The following is a 19,501-nucleotide window of genomic DNA, read 5'->3' on the forward strand; positions in this document are numbered from 1 at the left end:
TGTCCTAAATTTGCAGGCAAGTTACAGAGAGAAAAATAGAACACATAAGCCTCCCTATGAACTAGAGTCACTAGATTTAGCAAGTAAATATATAGGACTCTGTTGTTTATCTGAAATTCAAATTTAACTGGGCATCCTGTATTTTATCTGTCAGTACTCTGAAGTATTGGAACTGTGAAGAAAATAAATAATCCAGAGTGTTCTGGTGTTACTGAGGTCTTAACTGGGAGCCTAGACAGGAAAAGCCTATTAAAAAATATACTGGTTACCAAAAAAAAAAATTATACTGCCAAATCTAGCTCAGGAACCCCTCCCTACATTGAGTTTCTATGACCTAAGACTTTTTAGAAAGACATGTCAGAGGGTGGAAGAAAGAAAGTGGAGGACAAATCAAAGCTAGAAATGGGGGAGAGCATACCTAGCCTCTAGTTAAGACCGGCTTGGCTTCAGAAAGGCACCTTAAACACCAACATAAAAATCAGGAAAGCAGGGCTGGTACTGAAGGAAAAAAAGAAGGAAAAAAAAAAGGAAAGCAGAAGAGGTGGTTAAGTGTCCCAAAGCCCTGCTGCAGAGGGGCACAGATAACAACACCAAGGACAATGACTGTATCTGCTTTCCTTCCAGTGAGTGATAATACTGCTTAACATCCGTGGTCTCTTGAGAAATATCTATTACTTTTTGTAGTGCTGGGAAGTGAACCCAGGGACTCCTTGGTAGGCAAGTAGGGTACTCTGCCACTGGCTACATCCCTACACCCCACAATCACTGTTTATTTGCCAATATTTTGAGCACTTGCTACAACATGCTACTACTAGTTAAGCAATTACTTCTAGTTTAGAAACTCCTAGAGCTTTTTAGTCAGTGTTTCATCATTCAGCAATACCACCTACTTCCCTTGGAATCTGGGTCAAAACTGAGGTTCCTGAACCCCGTCTTACCCTCAGGAAATGAAATCTGCTCAGATCAATCAACAACAAGAAGTTTGGACTATATTGTTTGAAAATTCCATCTTCAAAGGCTTGTGTTCTTGTTTATCACTTACACTGTGGTGACCCTTGTCTGACTGATCTGAAGAGATATAAACGGTCCACATGGCTTTATCATAATGTAATTTAACTTTATAACTCGATCACATTAGACCTGCACAGGATATCTGTCCTTCATTTCTGAGAGAAAGGGGCTACCCATTCCCTAAAGGGTAAAATAACTGAGGTCCTTCATGCCTCCAACCTATCCTGAACTACCAGCTGACCAACTAGACTGAGTCAGCTTTAAGGGCTGTGGCAGGCCTCTGGAACTCTTCCCCTGAGGGACCAGGTAGTCTCCAGGGGAGGAGAAGCAGTAACCTAGGCCAAGCTTCAAAGATCAAGATTATGTGGGTAGCCTCTGAGGAACTAACCAATAGGAATTTCTGGAACCGCAGGCCTGCATTTTGGGTTGGGGGTGGGGACAGAACATAAACAAGACAGCTGACACACAGACACTGTAAATAAGATTAGATGAATGAAAGGCTGGATATATTCTTATGCTAAAATATTGGAGTAAACCCCCAAATGACCCTCTTTTTGTAATTAAAGACACCTTCCCCAGGAGCGCACTGCCCCACAGCCTCTCCACTGGGCTCATGTATTCATTCATCCACCCATAAGTGATACCATGTGCCGGGCACTGTTCTGGGGCTGGGGAAACACAGATGAATAGTGTATAGTCCTTGGCTTCGGGATCCCCCAAGCCACAAGACTGGCCAGGCCATTCACCGCGAGTCTAGGGCATCGAGATCTCCGTGCCCTTTGAGGCTGGTGAGCCCAGAAGCTAGAGACAGGCAAACTGTCAAGCCAAAGGTACAAACGGATATAAAAGAGGGAGATCCGAAGCTGGCGCCGAGCAGAGAACAATCTGGAAACCGGGGACTACGGGCGCGGGGTGGAGAGGACCCGAGCTGGGACTGGCGTAGCTGAGTTCCCCAGCTGCCGTCGCGAACCTGGGTACTAAGCGGCCACGCTACCCCAGGGCGGACACAGATTTGGGTACAACGATGACTATGGGCGCGGAGTCGGTAAAGATGCCTTTGCGGGGACGCTTGCTTTGAGGGAATGGTTAGGGGAGGATATGGGGCGGCCTCCCAAAGGGTTGTTGGTCCTTCGTGTCTGAGGGTTCGGTGGACGGTAGCGCAGGTAGAAGGATTGGCGACGAGAGCTGTCCAGGGGATCAGAGGGGACCAGAAGATGGGGCCCAGCCGGGAGGGCGGAGGGCCAGGGCGGGGCGCTGGGGCCGAAAGGTGGGCCGCGGAGGGTCTGGTCCTGAGGTATCACATGGAACGCGGGGGCGGGGGACCTCCAAGACCCCGCTAGCCTCCGGAGAGGCGCTCCTACCTGGCTTCTCGCCTCAGCCTGATCCCTTCACGAGGTGGGCGGCAGCGGCGGCGGCGCGGCCGGGTGCACGCCGGCGTCCCCTGCTTTCCAGACGTCTTGGAAACGCCTGGTCCCCCCTGTGGGCGTGGCGCCGATGGTCCGGTCTGGGCTGCCCTTCTGCCGCCCCTCTAGACCGAGCGTTGGTTCGGTCCGCTGGGCCCCGCACCAGCTCACCGCCCTTGCTCCCGAGCGCTGGGCGCAGTCTGAGGTACGCACAGGGCTTTCCTGCGAGCCGAGCCGCGGGACTGCGGCCGTGGCCCCGCCTTCTGGGGGCGCGCCCCGCCCCTGCGGGGCCCTGGAACCGGCCGCGGAACCGGCCGCGGAACCGGCCGCAAACCCGGGCGCTGACCTCGAGGCCAGGTGCTTGTGAGCGTCCAGACTCGCTTAAAGCAGCGTTTCACAACCCTGGCTCCCTGGCTCATGAGGAAATTTTTTTTTTGTTTTTTGGTACCGGGGATCGAACTCGGGATCTTGTGCTGTGAGGCAGGCGCCGGAACCACTGAGCTAAATCCCCGGCCACGAGGAAATTTAAAAGCAAAAGTTTAGCAAACAAGGCCTGACCACATCGGAGATCCACTGACTCAATCACTGGGGTGGGGGCGAGGATAGTGTCCTGGCTATGATATTTTTAAAAGCACCCACGCATAGCCAAAGTTAGAAAGCCATGGTAAAACCTGGAACCCAGGACCTTCCTGGTGTTTAGGGTCGGACTGTGAGGGACAAGGAGGGTGTCTCTGTCACCTGGTGCTTCTGGCCACAGGGGTGAGGGCAGGTGGGTCATTGGGTCAGTAGTTCCTGGAAGTCCATTAAGGCCATTCGGAGTTCTACGCTTGGTGAAAGAGACCTCTGAGATCCTGTGCTGTAGGACTCAGCCTTGTGAGGTCACAGTCAAGGAAGGAGATACTTAGCAACGTGTGTAATGCATTTTCAGATTCATAGAAGTGGTAGGGACGGAGTTTTGAAGGAGTGGGAGGTAAAGGTGGTGGGGAAATCATCGTGGACTGAGGGGCAAAATAACTGATAGGATTGAGGTGTGGGATGCAAAGGAGAGCGCCTAGGAGAGATTGTTAGGCTTTGATGATGTCTCCTATGATACAAGGAATTGGGACTCAGCACTTTTATGTAGAGGAAGGAATGGCAAGAGTGAACAAGAATTTTAGAAATAAAGTTCTGAGAACTCACATGAGAGTGAAATGGAGGGGGCTGACTTTACCAGCAGGGAGTGATTAGGAACTGCCTGTTGGCACAGTGTGATTCCTTAGTTAATAAGCCAATCTGAGAATTTGGAATTGAGAAACAGCTACACTCCTACTCAAGGTTAAACTTAGATAAATTTGAGAGCTATGGGTAGCTATCTTGTACTTACCAAATGGCCCGAGTAACCAAGAAAACCAGTTTATTGAGGAAGGTCAATCTGTTGTACAGAGGAGAGTGTCTAGGTTCTTGGGGCCCTCCAGCAGCTGGTTCAGAAAGGGACCAGCTTGATTCCTGCCCTGGCCTCTTTATAATGCAACATTTTCTCCCCTTCTCTTCCTTTTCTCAGAACAGCTTTCTTAAACTACTAAATATAAAGTAGCTATTTTGTTCTCATATCTCTCACTGGTAGAGTAGCTGTTGTATTATCTTCACGGCACTTAGTATCTGCTAAGACTTTATGGTTTGTCCTCTTCAGAACTCATGCTGAAACTTAATCACCATTATGAGATCATGAGAGTAATGGGTTACCTCAAGAATGGATCTCTTAATAAAAGCCAATTTGGCTAGTCATGTGAGCTCTTCCTATCCCTACACCTGTGCTGTCTCTGGATTCTACCTGCAAGAAGGCCTAAACCAGATAAACCTCTTCCTCTCCCTTCCCTCCTTCCTTCCTTCTTTCCTTCCCTCCTTCCTTCCTGCCTGCCTGCCTGCCTTCCTTTCTCCCTTCCTCCATCCCTTCGTTCTTTCCTTTTTGCAGTACTGGAGATTGAACTCAGACCCTTCACACTAAGCTACAACCCCAGCCCTTTTTACAAATTTTGAGACAGGATCTTGCTAAGTCACTAAATTGCCCAGGCTGGGGATGAGCTTGTGATTCTCCTGCCTCAGGCTCCCAGAGTACTGTACTGAGATTACAGGAGTGGCCACTACACCTGGCTTTTTAAAACTTAAAAAAAAAACAAAAAACCATACCCAGTCTATGGTATTATTTTGTCCACAACAGAAAATAGACTAAGACATTATCTGAACGATATTTTTTATTTACTTGATTATTGTCTGCCCTTCTAGAATGTAAGCTCCATGATAATAGAAACTTTTTGGTTCTTGTTCTTCACTGTATCTCCAACATCTAGTGCTCCAACATGGTGCTTAATAACTATTTGTTGTATGCATGGACGAATGTGATGGGAGAAGGGCTTAGGAAGCTCTATAACTAAATTGTGCTATGAAGCATAGGGACTTGCAAATTATGAGTATACATGTGTAACAACCTTTAATGAATGGGATTTGTTGGATGAGAGATAATTATAAAGGCATTTTATTTTGCTTTATACCATCTGTTTGAATCTACTTCGTGAGACTATTCTTCATGAATTTTCTACTCTTTTTATTTCTACTCTTTTTAAAGGTAGTGTTATAGTTTATATCTAGATGTCTCCCCAGAGCTTCATGAGTTCATAGGTGGGGCTTTGGAAGGTAACTGAATTATGGGGGTGATGTAGAAGGTGGGGTTTGGCTGGAAGAGTCAGGTCACTGAGGCTGTGACCTGGAAGGATCTATTTTCCTCCTCTGCTCCTCCCTTTTCTCTCTGCTTCCTGGCCAACATAGTGGGAGCAGTTTTTCTTCCACCATGTTCCTCTGCCATGCTGTCCTGCCTTGGAACCAGAGGATCATGGACTGAAAATGTGAGCCAAAATAAACCTCTCCTTCTTTAAATTATGGGTGTCAGGTACTGTGTCCCAGCAACAAGAAAGTGACTAAGACAGGTAGCAACCAGTAACCATCACTTTAACTTTCATTTCAGTAATTAAAATGATTTGATGAAATAATATTTTGAAACTTCAAACTTTCTAATTAATGCTTTTTCTTGTTGCTCAGCTTAACTGTATTGCAGGTGTCTATGTTCATTGGGAAAACTGAGCTTAATAGGTATCTATTTTCCCACCTTTCTCTCCTCTCCCTCAATTTGCTAATTCTCCTTTCTCTATGGTTTGAGTAGGGAAGAAGAGAGGAGAGGTGAAGAAAGTTCTTACTTGATTAATACTGTCACAAACTAATTTTAGTTCTTATAAGTATCTAAAGCTGAGTCTTAAGGGGTCCTGTTGTAGATTCTTCAGAGATTCCCTCCCTTTTGCTGGCATATCTTCCCTATTACTAGTTACTTTAATGAGTGTGAATTCAGCTTCTTCAGTCACTTACACAGTCTTTAAAAATCTCTAGGCAGGGCCAGGGATTTAGCTCAGTGGTTCCACCGCCTGCCTCATAAGCGTAAGGTCCCGAATTTGATCCCAGGTACCAAAAAAAGAAAATATCTAGGCATTAATAATTAAATTTATTAATATATGTTTTACATAAAACACACAAATCTTAAATGTGCAAATTGATTAACTTGGCATATGTGTGTGCATGTATCTATCTCCAAAAATCAAGATAAATAAAATTTACCTCCTGCTTCTATCTAATTCTAAGTTCCAAGGCATTCAATAGTAGATCCTGTTTCTTTCGGCCAAAGCCCCCTCAAACTTTCAGATGATCTCTCCGACAAGATAAACCCATTTGGGTCCCTCTTCCCTGGCTTAAACCTGGTCTAGGGGAGCACTCATGCATCCCTTACCCTGGAAAACTATGGGAGCACAGGTCAGTCTCACCACAGCCACTCCATGCTCTGCCATATAACATGTAGCTCATTGTTCTCTTTCATTTTGGATTTTTTTAGGAATAGTGAAGTATTCAGTATCCCCTGAACATGTTAATCAGATCAGTCTCTGTGAGTAGTTTCTTTAAAGCCTTCTCAACTTGGACTGAACTAGGGAGAGACTCAAAGCCCACTAACAATGCTCACCAAAGATCTCTCTCTGATATCTGAACTTCTGGCCCCTTTCTCAAAGCAGGTGGGGCAATTAACAGTTGCAAGCTTGGTTTTCATCCCCTCCCCCCATTTTGAAATTTCACGTGGAAGTCCTATACCTCATGCTGGAATGTGCCATTTACTATCTCAGCTCCTCAGTAGAGATTAAGTCTTAAATCTCCTGGTATGCCTGTAAGTCACCAAGAGAAGGTGGTCATTGTTCAGGAGTTTTAAGGGGTAATACTGGTCCAAACAGTATTTTTTATAGGTGGCTTAGATGGGAGAACATGAGTAAACATGCATAAAAAAAGGCCCCTACAGGGCCAGGGATTTAGCTCAGTGGTTCTGCCGCCTGCCTCACAAGCACAAGGTCCTGAGTTCGATCCCCAGTACCAAAAAAAAAAAAGCCCCTGCAATATTACTGGAAATTAGATATAGAAGGATGAGATTCACTTTGAAAGGAAAGGGTAAGAGGCAAGTTTAGAGAAATAAAAGGCAATAGATATTATTCACTAAAAATATTAATAGTCTAAGTGCTAGCATTGTGTTTGTTGATGGGAATGAAAAAATGAGACAAAATTCTTGCCCACAAGGAGATCATTCAGCTGGGTGTGATGGTGCATGCCTGCAATCCCAGCATTCTGAGGAGGTTGAGACAGGAAGATTGAGTCTAGGCCCAGCTTGAGGAGCTCAGTAAGACCCTGTCTTTCAAAGAAAAGGTTGGGTGGGGGAAGACAGCTCAGTATGAAGGCCCTGGGTTCAATCCCCAGTACCTTCCCACCATCCCCACCACCCCCAAAAAGAAAAAAAACCCAGATTGTTCATGGTCTAGTGGAGAAAACAAGAGAAGTTAGCCATAATTAAAATGGGACTGCAAGTGATAGAATATGCAAATGTTGGTAAATGGAAAGAAGAGAAGTACAAGGTGCTCTAGTACAAAGAAGCACCCAGCTCAGAAAAGGAGATTGTGTTGTTAGTGAAAGCTCCTGGAAGAAGTGAGCCAAGCTGGAAGTTAAGATAGATACTAGCAGACAAAAGAAGGACAGAAATATATATATATATATATATATGTTTGGTACCGGGGATTGAACTCAGGACCTTGCGCTTGCAAGGCAGGCAGCAGAACCACTGAGCTAAATCCCTGGCCCCAGACAAAAATATATTTTAAATTGATAAGAACAGATACTACACTTGATCTTAGCCAAAAGGCCGAGAAGCGATCAGAAGTATATTTTAAGAGGAGAAAATAGAAAGAGCCAAGAATTAAGAGGCTTCTGAAGATAATAGAACCTTTGGGGAACTGAAATTGTTTGGTATGCAAGAATGAGATTTTGTACAACAGAAAATGGCCCATGAAGCTGGAAAGATGGGCCACACCAAAGTAGTGAAACCACGATGGGATACTAAAGGATTTTAAACTGGCACATGACATGATCTGATTTGTATTTCTGGAAGATTATTTTCTGTGGTGTGGATAATGGGTTAGAAAGAAGCAGAATTGGATGCTGGGATATCAGAGTTAGATGTTGCTATGAATGTGCACAGTGGGATTGGGGATGAATAAGAAAGGAAAAAATTAAAGGCACTTCTGATTCAGAGTATAAGGAACGTGGTAATTGAATAGTTTGGATGGTAAATGATCAGTACAGGTTGGGTGGGTTGAGTTTATGTTTCCAGAGGCTCAACTAAGTGAGCAGAAACCTAGACTGAGTTTTAGGAACCAGTATTTATGCAAAGAAGATAGAGCCATATAATTGAAAGGTGTGATCAGACTGAAGACAAGACAGAGCTCAACAAGAGAGGGCAGAAAATTGGAGTGAAGTTGAAAAAGGACAGAAGTTGGGAGGGGCCCAGGGTCTGTGGACCAATAATATTGCTGACTATAGTATTGTGATTGGGGCCCCAATAGACGATACAAGTATCTCCACTCCAAAATATGTAGTTTATTTCTCCATAAACTTCCTGGAAATAATTTCATACATATAATTTATCAAAATAATTTTATGGAATGAAGACAAATGCTCACCAAGTATGGCTTACATTTCTTCAAGAAAAGATTTCTTAAAAATCTCCTGCATTATCTCCCTTCCAGTTCTGAAGCCTGAATAGGAACCAGTTTTGGGGTTGGGGGTCGGTCAATGTGAGGGGAAGAAGGCAAAACCTTGAGCTGTCCTATCCAGGCAGGAACTGCCTCCATTGCTTTTTTTTTTGATCCAGAAACTCCTTTATCTTCTTAAGACCAACTCTTCACAGTTGCCTCCTTCTTTTGCTACCAAGACTCACAAATTACTCACCAGAAACTCCCAGATAAATTGGCAGGGTGGCTGGAAGGAAATATGTTCCTGTGGGCCCTGGGCATGTTTATGGCTGCTGTGGGTCTAGGAGAAAGATTCTTGCATCATATCTTTTTTCCTTTCTCACACTGTCCCTCTTCACTCCATACTTCTACATTTACTTGTCTGGATTAAAACTTGAAAGTGATGGTGAAAAGGTGGCATGATGTTACTTTTTCTTGAAGTTCTGCAACTCTGGCAGATATCTGGGGGCTATTTCCTAAACTCGTTCCTTGCTTTGTGAGGGCACAGCCTTCTGGAGAAAGAAGAGGCTGAAGACCTGTAGTGACAGTAGAGGAGCAGGTGTATACTGATTTCTAATTCCTTCTTACTAAACTGCATGAATACAAAGGAAGGAAAGCAATGACTGACTCTTTTTGAGTTTCCCAAAGGGTCTCTAGTTTTTTAAAGAAGAGCTGTTTTTCTTCTTTGGCACGATCTTCATTGTCTTGCCAGAAGTGATGAGGTCCCCAAAGCCCTGTTGGTGGGAGAAAGCATATGCAGAACGTCGAAGGCTTGAGTGTTTCAATCTGGTCTGGATTGGGGGTGGCAGTGGATATTTCATGCAATGATGAATTCTGTCAAAAACCTAAATACAGAGCATGAGGGACAGGGTTCTTATCCACAAAGGGAAAGGCAAAGAAGCTCATGAGTTATATCTAGGTAGCTCCCTTTCCACTCACCTTGTCCACACTGACAGGGTAGAATAGTGGTTTGAGAAATATGTACCCAATTGCAGGAATTATACAGAGGACCGTGCTGAGGATAATGCTCAGCCACAGTTGTGGCTGGTTCAGTGAGTTCCTGGCCACACCTGTAAACAAGCCAAGAGGGGAAAGGCTGAAACAGACCCTAGAGAAGAGGAAGGGAAGAGAGAGGTATCAGCTAGAACTTAAAATACCTCTTCAATCCAAAGAAAGAAGTATTGATTTGGAGACACTGCAGTCTCCTGAGAAACACAAATGTCAGTGACTTGCAATTAAGTCCTTTGGGCAGGCAAGTCATTGTGAATTCACACAGCTTTGTTGCCCTCTAAAGGCAGGGTGGGAAAGGGCAGGAGCAGGGGCAGTGGTGGTGGTGGGATGTTCTGTGGGAATCCTAGTGCATTGGCCTGGATGCAAAAAAATGGGCTAGAACGCTTTGGAGGACAAAAATGAGTTAGTGGCCTGACAAAAGGTAGAAACCAAGTACATCTACATAACTACTCTATTGTGAGTGGAAATGAGAGGGAAATTAGTATAGGAAATACTAAGTATGCTACCACATAAAGGCTTTGGACTGGAATGAGGAAATATATATTAAGTCATTTGATTAAAAAAAAAAAGCAACTGGAGCCTCTTTGCTTGCCTCATAGGATGCTTGTGAAGATCAAACTAAATAAGACATTTGAAAAAAATATTGGAAATGCCAAAGCTAAAATATTTCCCTAGCTAGATTTTGAGTCCCTTTAGGACAGAGATCATCCCTCATATCTCTATCCACAGAGCCTAGCACATAGTATTAGCTTCTCAGTAAAAATGTATTAAATAAGTATATGTGGTTCACACCACCCCACAATCTTTCAGGCAGAGCCTTACCTAGGAATTGGAAGATGTTGGGGAACATTAGACACAAGCCATCACTGTACAGGAGGAATAACATGCAAAAGTAGAAACCCAGGCTACCCCAGATGAAAAGGTGGCTCATCAGTGTCCAGTAGGTTGTCTTCAGGGCAATCTGAAAAGCACTAGTTTATGTGCAGTACTCTATAACCTGGGACCTATCACCCACCACCTTTCTCTAATTTTTTTTGTGTGGCAGTACTAGGGATAGAACTCAGGGCCTTTGCACTGGGCTACATCCCCACCCCCTTTTTTAGGTTTTCAGACAGAAAATTGCTCAGGCTGAGCTGGAACTTGTGATCCTATTATCTCAGCCTCTCAGTACTGGGATCACAGGTGTGCATCACCACTCCTGGCTCCTTTTCCAGTTCTATAATGGAGGATGCTCTCTCCCTCCCTCCCACCTTACTTCCCTGTCCAGATAGGCTCCCCACCCAATCCCCTCACTCCCACCGCCACTGGCCACACCTGGGTTGTGACCACAAACATCAAGGAGGTCTGTACTATCAAGGAAAAGGTCTGGAAGTCAGAGATATCCTTCCCATCACTGCGCTCTGAGTTGTGAATGGTCCCCATGGGAACAAAGAACAGCACAAAGGAACTGTAGATCCCATGTATTAAACAATTCATAAATTTCTTCTTATTGAAAAAGAGGTTGTGCTGGCCTGCTTCATATAGCTCTGGGAAACACAGGCTCCACATTTCATTCACATCCTGGAAGCACCAGAAGGTAAGGCTCAGGGTCTCGCCATAGAAGGTCCCATCTCCATCAGATAAGAGGCTTCTCCCCTCACTGAGTCTGCTGCCAGGCTGCCTAGGAGCTTCCTCATGGAATACTTGAGAAGCAGAACCAGAGAACAGAGCAGTGACCACAGACCCTTCCGGAATTCCTCTCTAGGGAAGGATCTAGGAAGTAGAAGAAAGCTAAAGGAAGGTCAGAATAGTGGGAAGCATTTGGAGGCAGTTATAACTGGGGAGTTGTTAAAGGGGAACAGTTTGGGTTGGATGTAGCTGGAAGGGAGGACTGGAGCTTGGGATGGGGGAGACACTAGGACATGAGTCCTCAGCTATAAGTGTTCCTTTAATTAAATATTTTTTGTGTGTCAAAAGCCAACTAGGGTGGAGAGAAAGGCCAGTGGGGACCAGTTAGTCCCTTGAAAGTATCCATGTTCTGTGATGTACTTTCATTACTTTTATACACAATTTATGTACAGCACAATTTTTATGTTTTTCTCTACAAAGATAAAATTGACACAGGAAACAACATGGCTTTCTAAAACAGATTTTTTTTGATGTATTGGGGATTGAACCCAAGGCCTTCACACTGAGCTATATCCCCTTTCTACTGTTTTGTTCTAAGTTGCCCAGTCTGGGCTTGAACTTGTGATTCTCCTGCCTTAACCTCCCAGAGTGCTAAGATTATAGGTGTGTACACCATGCCTGGCTGGGTGATTATTTTCTGTGGCTGATTCTTTACTTCCTTTTTGACACTTTTCCAGGTGATGAGCTCCTTTCTCTGCTCTAGAAATTATTCCCTTCACATTTACTTTTGCAGAGTTCACTTCTTGCTGTCTTTCTCATGTTTGGGAATACTCCTCAAGGAGCCAGCAGCATTAACTCTAAGAGGCTTGCTTCTGGGTCTTACCTGATCAAACAGACTCAAGCCTAGGACAGGAAGGGAGGCGTAGATCAGATTGTAGCAGGTGATAAACCAGCTGTCATAAACTTTCTGGAAGAGTATCAAGGAGATTTTTAAAAAGATTCTTCTCTAAAGTCCCAGCTCTACCTCCCAGGTCCAAGATAGCTGTACCCTGTCCTACTCCCCTCCTCCACCCCTACCCTAACCCTACTAACCTAGAAGAAGATTTGGATTCTCAAAAATCTTACTGAGAGCCTCAGTCTCTATTTGATCCTACTCTGTTTAGAAGCCTGGGTCCCAGGCTAGGACAAGACCACATCAAGCTTTCAAGGCCAATCTGGACTAATCCTACCATAACCTGCATGCTCCTCCTTGCACATAAAAGGATCCCAGACTGGCTGCTAAGGAAATATAGCTGTACCCCTGCACTACTAGGCAAGTAAACATTTTGGTTCTTTTCTTTATCTGCTTGATGGCATTCAGTGGCTTCTGTAGCACTGGATGGATATCTCCTAACTGGCAAGGGGAACAGATCCAGTGACTCTTCTCCAGCTGGGTGCTCCATCCTGGGGCCTAGAGAAGATCCCTTTCTTCACTATCCACAAGAGGTCAGCAGCAACACATACATTACACACAGACCTCCCACAAACCAGTCTGGTTTCACTAGGTGCTGGCAGTGTCATAAGACTATCACTGTCCGTAGCCTGGTGTAGGGATCTCCTAGTATAATAATTCTTGAGGTTGTTTCCCTTGGGAATTCTTGAGAGACTCCTGAAAAACTTCTGATAGGAAAGGAAGTCCTCTTAGACCCTCAAAACCCAGGTGTCATTTTTCCCCATTAGGGTCCTAAAGATTTTCTATTTAAACATGCAACTAACTCATCAGAACGTGTGTGTGTGTGTGTGTGTGTGTGTGTGTGTGCACGCGCACGCGCATGCGCTCGCGCTGGCAGAGGCTGGGGAAGTCAGTGTGGTGAAGTAAACAGATGCTGTAGTTCCAAGTATGGCAACAAGTGAATGTTGTACTAGTCTGCCTGACATGACTGATCCAGAGGCTCCTTGAGACTTACCCTGTTCCATGAAGATTACTGTGGGTGCTAAGAAAAGTTATACATCTAGCAATTTCCCCCATCACATATGTTTGAAAATGCTAGTATCAATGTCAGTGAACATACATAGCTTATGGGATAGTTCCTGTAATGGGAGTCAAAGCCAAATCAGAGCCAGGCCAGAAACGTTACAGTTTGGACATTTAAGGTTAGTGTAGTGTTGGGGGGATGAGATTAGTATGGGGTAAAGAGCTTCTCTGGATGGATGGCAATGTGTCAGACACAGGCTGAAGTGAAGAGTGAATAGAGAACACTAAGTTGACTAGAATGAAAATTGACACCTAACCTCCTACCTGTGCAGAGAACCCATTGTAGAAGGCATACCAGAAGTGCACCAGGGTGAAGGCAAAGTTTTTATAAAAGAAGTAGCTGAGAAACTTGCACATGCGATTATAAGACCAGCGGCCATGGACCAAGAGAAGACGCTGAAGGTAGTGGAACTGGGAGAAGGAAAAGTCACTGTTGAGCATGGCCTGCATCCCCTCAAGGCCACTGATGCCGACTCCAATGTGGGCAGTTGCAATGAAACCCCAGAAGTTTCTAAGCCACAGAGCTGGTTTCCTGGGCTCTTACCTTGAAGAATGTAAAGGGAACACTGAGATGATGTTGTACAAATTCCTTATTTTACATTTGGAAAATGTTAGGCCCAGTTCAAAGTGGCATTTCCTTACTGGAGTCCTTTCTCCTTAATCGGTTGTACCCCTTCCCCCTCAAACTGTAAAACAGCCCCTCCTGGATTCTGCCACTCAAGAATGCCTGGTATGGCCAGTACTAGAAAACTGTCCCAGATATTCTTTGCCCCTACTCTACAGGTTTGAGTTCTTTCCCATTGTGCAGATATTGAGGCATAAATTACTTGTTATATATAGAAACCACTTTAATTAAAAATGCAAGATGGATGTCAATCTAACAAAATATTTAATTACCTACATTTATTTAAGGGGTTAAAATCCAGCTGTTGGGAAGAGTGTTATGATGTATATACTTTGTTAGTGAAAAATAAACTCTTCAGGAGGTCTAAGGTGACTTTTTCAAGATAAAGCAAAGATTATATGTAAAGGAATATAAGACTGAAGTTCCTAAAAATTTAAAGTAATCTGTGATATTTCAGTATTATCTGGCCAAATTCACTGATCTTCTGGTATATACTTGTTGAATTGTTTAATGGGATAACTTAACTCTAAGGCCCTAAAGACCAGAGTGGTTCTAGGAACTAGGGAAGAGAGCAAAAACACCTCCTACTATTGAAGTAGAAGCTAGAGTGCCTGTTAGTGTTCTGCTAGTGTATGGGAAGAGAGCTGGGACTATAGCACCTTTAGATTGTGTCCATACCTTATAGAGTGACAAGCTGCTGGAGGCTAACAACATTCACCTGAAATTAAAACTTGTAAATTTCAGCCATCTGCTTCTATTGGTCCAAAGTGCAATAAATTGCCTATTTTCCTTCATCCAAAAGAGCCAAGGCAAGTTCCTGGGAATATAGTCTCAGGTTATATTGGGCCTCACAAGCTACAGCCTTCAAAAAAGGAACAGGCTCTAACTCCTGCCCAGGGGTCCTTTCTAATGCTATCTAATACAGATAATATGGTAGCCACACAGCTTGTTGTTCTGTGAATGTATGCATGTGTTCTTGTGGGACCATATGTATCTCTGTGTGCATATCATAGTGTAGGTAAATGAATCTGAATGTATGTAAGGCTATGGATATGGGCTGTCTGCAGGTGTAAGTAAGTGAGAGTGCAGGTGTAAAGGAGGATGAATGAGGTTGCAAAACAGTATAAACATATACTGAATATGATAGGTAGGAAGTGTAAGCCAGCAACACATAACCAACCAGATTAGTTTTGCCCATGAAGGAAGGAAGGGGAAAGCTATTGCTGGAGATTATTTCCTTTCTCCCCTCACATGCCTTTGATCATGCTGACATCATTGGCCCCATCCCCGATGGCCAATGTCACCACCTTCTTGTACCTCTTCACCAGCTCTACCACCTGGGCCTTCTGAAGGGGTGTCATCCGGCAGCAGATCACACCCTTGCACATGCATGCTGTTCACAGCAGTTCCAACTCCAGGTTCTCTTCTAGAGCACAGGCCTGCAGCACCAGGACACACTCACTTTTCAGACTGCCCCAAAAGACTCTCAGGGTAGGACATTCTCAGGTCCCTCTCCTTCCCTCCATACTCTCCTGTCCTTCATAGGACAGGCAAAGCTTCTCTCAAGGTGTTCACTCCCAAGGGAAGTCAGACCCCTGAGTCAGTTCTAGGCATCTTCATGTCTGACTCAGCCTCCAATGGGAAACTGGCCAGGGCCTCTCATTGGGTCAAATCAGTTGAGGGGTATGAGGCCAAGTGACTTATTGGAGGGACCGGTTCTGCTTGCCTTTTCCCTTTCCTTCAGTGACAGGCTATATCAGTAGTAAGGAATTTAGATAAGGAAAGGATTTTTCCCTTGGCTTTTCCTTCTTCTTTTACTCCTGCCTAAAGGAGCCCGGGGAAAGGATTCTTTCAGGCAAAGATACCTGAGGGAGAGGGAATAGGGTGACTCATAGACTAGGAGAAATTTCCCTGAAGTGGGTTGGATGTAGGAAGAGAAGTTTTGGGAAGAAGAGAAGAGAGTTATAGCACTGTGTTGCCCACCAGACTGTAGCCATTGATGACCAAGCCATAGTTGCCATTGGGCTCCTTGTCAGGTACTGTGAAGGGCATTTTGGGTTTTGTGGAGAGATGAATGTTTGTTGGGTCTGATTCCAGTAGAGACTCAGGTTTCATCTTGGCCCTTGCTGTCCTGAAAGCCAAGAGTAGTGGTCAGTATTTGACTTGAAGCCCCAGGACTTAGGAAAATGTGTCCCAAGGTGAAAGTAGGCAAGGAGGGCACAGGACTGCAGGCTTGACTGTCTTCTGAGACTTGCCACTGCCTTAGGTCTAGACCATTTATATCATGCCATACTTCTCCATCCCCCATACTCCCAACTCTTTTAGCCTGAATGCTTCTTTACAAAATTCTCGCAGATATTTTAGGTTTTTTATTTCTCCTCCTTCACTGCTTGCCTGTTTCTTCTGGTGGTGTGGGGGCCACACTGAGGGAAGAAATGAGTGGGTAAAGCTTGGGTCCAGGGATTGGCTCTCACCTGTACCTGACTTCTTGATAAACTGTCTCATAATTCTTGCCTTGCACCACGAACACCCCATCCATTTCATCATCTAATATACTACAAGAGTAGGCAATGTTCACAGCAGTCTCTGTAAGAAAGGAAACACAGGTCTTACTTGGCTGGTATTTACAGATAGGGTCGGGTCTCACAGTGTATAGTTACATGGGCCCTAACCGAGGACTCAGAGCCCATTGGCCCACATTTGCCTTGGATGCAGTCCAAGTGTGTTTTTCATAAATAAGTAGAGACCACATTCAAACATCCACAGGTAAGTGTCTACTTGGTACAGACTTGCAAGTAACTTATTAATAACTGGAATCATTCAGGCTTACTGTTCTCTAGAAAACCTTCCCCTGTTTCTGAAATCAATTCCAGTCTGTGTCTACTTGTCTAGGCAATCAGAATTTTTTTTTATTAAATTCTTTTATTGGTACATTGTAGGTATACAACACAATTACATTTCTCATTGGGAATTGTACCTGTACATAATGCATCTTGGTTCTTATTTTTTTCCCATTTCTAGCCCTCCCTGCACGCCCTCCACCCTTCCCTATTTACAAAGACTTTATTTTCATTTGTTCCATTTCTCATCATTTGTCCTTTCCCTTCTTTCCTTTCCCCTGCCCCTCCCATTACCCCTACCACTTTGGACCTTTTCTTCCTATTTTACATTATGGATTATTCATTCTAATCATTGGTACATGTTAGGTATACAATATAATGACATTCATCATTGGAAATTTGCACCTTTACATAGTCTCTCTTGGTTCTTATTTTTCACCCTTGCCCAGCCCTCCCTTCAACCCCTCCAGTCCTCCCTATTTACAAAGATTTTGTTCCTATTTTTCCATTTTCTCATATTAATCCCATTCCCTTCTATCCTTTCCCCTAGCCCTCCCACTTCTTTCCCCTTTGCCCCTTTTCTTCCTATTTCATATTACCTATTATACATTTTGGTCCTTATTTACACTTTTAGTTTCTCACTCCAGAGAAACTATTCGGTATTTATACATGTGTGTCCTATTTATTTCACTTAAGAGTATTGCTTCAATGTTCATCCACTTAGCTATAAATGTCTCTACTTTCTCATTTTTTATGGCTGAGTAGTACTCCATTTTATTAAAAAAACACATTTTCTTTATCCAGACTCCAGTTGATGGGAATTTGGGCTGTTTCCAAGTTTTAGCTATTACAAACTGTGCTGCTATGAACATGGGTGCACATATATCACTGTGGTATGATTCTTTCAATTCTTTGGGGAAGATCCCCAGCAGTGGAATAGCGGGGTCAAATGGGACTTCCTGTCCTAGTTCTTTGAGGTATCTCCGTACTGATTTCCACAGTGGTTGCACCAGTCTACACAACCACCAGCAGTGGAGCAGTGTTCCTCTTTCCCCACAGCCCCACCAGCATTTGTTATTGGTTGATTTCATGATAGCAGCCATTCTTTCTGGAGTGAAGTGGAATCTCAGCATTATTTTCATTTGCATCTCTCGAATGACCAGTGATGTTGAACATTTTTTCATGTATTTATTTGCTATTTCTACTTCTTTGTCTGAGAAATGTCTGTTCATTTCAGATGCCCATTTTTGGATTGGGTCTTTAAATTTGGGAGGTCTGATCTTTTTAAGTTCTTTATAGATTCGAGAAAGTAGACCTTTGTCTGAGGAAGAGCAGGTGAAGATTTTTTCCCACATTGTGGGTTGTCTCTTCACACTGCTGGTGATTTCTCTTGCTGTGCAGAAGCCTTTAAATAAGAAGAGATCCCACTTGTTGATTGTTTGTGCTAGTTCACGGGCAACTGAGGTTTTGTTCATAAAATCTTTTCCTACACCGATGTCTTCAAGGGTTCTACCTAACCTCTGTTCCAACTGGTTCAGAGTTTCTATTTTAATATTTAGATCTTTAATCCATTTTGATTTTAGTTTAGTGCATGGTGAGAGATATAGGTCTAGTTTTAATCTTTGGCAAGTTGAAGCCCAATTTCTCCAGCACCATTTATTAAAGAGGCTATCTTTCCTCCAGTGAGGGTGTTTGGCTCCTTTGTCAAAGATGAGATGGCTGAGTGTGTCTGGCATTGTTTCTGCATCTTCTAATCTGTTCCACTGGTCCTCAGGTCTGTTTCTTTGCCAGTACCATGCTGTTTTTATCACAGTAGCTTTGTAGTAGAGTTGCAAGTTGGGGATTGTGATACCCCTTGCCATGTCTCTGTTACCTAGAATTGCTTTTGCTATTCTGGGTCTCTTCTTGTTCCAAATGAATTTTTGGATTGTTTTCTCAAGGTCCATGAAGTATGCTGCTGGGATCTCAATTGGAATTGCATTAAATCTATATAGCAGTTTTGGAAGTATGGTCATTTTTACTATATTAATCCTTCCTACCCAGGAGCAGGGGATGTCTGTCCATTTTCTGATATCATCTTCAATCTCTCTTTTCAGAGCGCCATAGTTTTCAGAGAAGAGGTCTTTGATTTCTTTTGTTAGGATGATTCCTAGGTATTTCAGTTTTTTGGATGCTGTTGTGAAAGGAATTATTTGCCCTATTTCTCTCTCAGTGAGTCTGTCATTTGTGTAGAGGAAAGCTATTGATTTTTGTGTGTGGACCTTGTACCCAGCTACTTGACTGAATTTGGTTAGTAAGTCTAGAAGACTTTTGGTGGAGTTCTTGGGGTCTTCTATATAGAGTATCATGTCATCTGCAAATAATGACAATTTGACTTCTTCATTTCCTATCTTTATTCCTTTTATTTTTTTCTCTTGTCTAATTGCCATGGCTAATGTTTCTAAAACTATATTGAATAGGAGTGGTGATAGTGGACATCCTTGTCTTGTTCCTGATTTTAGTGTGAAGGATTTCAGTTTTGGACCATTTAGTATGATATTGGCTGTTGGTTTTTCATAGATGGCTTCTATCAGTTTGAGGTAGAGACCATCTATTCCAATATTTTGTAGGGTTTTTATCATAAATGCATGTTGGGTTTTGTCAAATGCTTTTTTCTGTGTCTATGGAGATAATCATATGGTTTTTGTCCTTGGCTCTATTGATACAGTGTATTACATTGATTGATTTGCATATGTTGAACCATCCCTGCATTCCTGGGATGACTCCCACTTGATCAGGGTGTATGATCTTCTTGATGATCTTCTGCATTCTGTTTGCCATTATCTTATTAAGGATTTTTGCATCTATGTTCATTAGTGAGATTGGCCTAT

At 43.6% G+C, this 19,501-nt stretch overlaps 2 protein-coding genes and 1 pseudogene across 3 annotated transcripts in view; all 3 read right to left on the reverse strand.

Moving 5' to 3' along the window:
- Rusc2 (RUN and SH3 domain containing 2) overlaps positions 1-2,633 on the reverse strand; it is a 63,576-nt gene extending 60,943 nt beyond the window's left edge. Inside the window, exon 1 of one of the 2 annotated variants that reach the window (XM_004873951.4) lies at positions 2,373-2,633. The gene's annotated coding sequence lies outside the window, so the exon portion shown is untranslated. The remainder of the gene's footprint in view (positions 1-2,372) is intronic. The other variant, XM_087184292.1, reaches the window with a different exon arrangement.
- A 4,884-nt stretch (positions 2,634-7,517) lies between these two features.
- LOC147825840 (U2 spliceosomal RNA) lies at positions 7,518-7,677 on the reverse strand (annotated as a pseudogene).
- Positions 7,678-8,360: 683 nt separating this feature from the next.
- Positions 8,361-19,501, reverse strand: part of LOC101726659 (phospholipid-transporting ATPase FetA-like) — a gene marked incomplete at its 5' end in the record, with an annotated part of 67,427 nt that continues 56,286 nt past the window's right edge. Inside the window, 9 exon segments of the mRNA XM_087183554.1 lie at positions 8,361-9,378; positions 9,473-9,603; positions 10,367-10,505; positions 10,859-11,104; positions 12,036-12,119; positions 13,431-13,654; positions 15,047-15,230; positions 15,775-15,922; positions 16,272-16,377. Of these exon segments, the coding sequence (XP_087039680.1) occupies positions 9,187-9,378; positions 9,473-9,603; positions 10,367-10,505; positions 10,859-11,104; positions 12,036-12,119; positions 13,431-13,654; positions 15,047-15,230; positions 15,775-15,922; positions 16,272-16,377 (1,454 nt within the window).

The sequence above is a fragment of the Heterocephalus glaber genome, unplaced genomic scaffold (genome assembly GCF_053883595.1).
Source record: "Heterocephalus glaber isolate CG9 unplaced genomic scaffold, H.glaber_assembly_v1.0 deba00001481, whole genome shotgun sequence".
Classification (NCBI taxonomy): Eukaryota; Metazoa; Chordata; class Mammalia; order Rodentia; family Bathyergidae; genus Heterocephalus; species Heterocephalus glaber.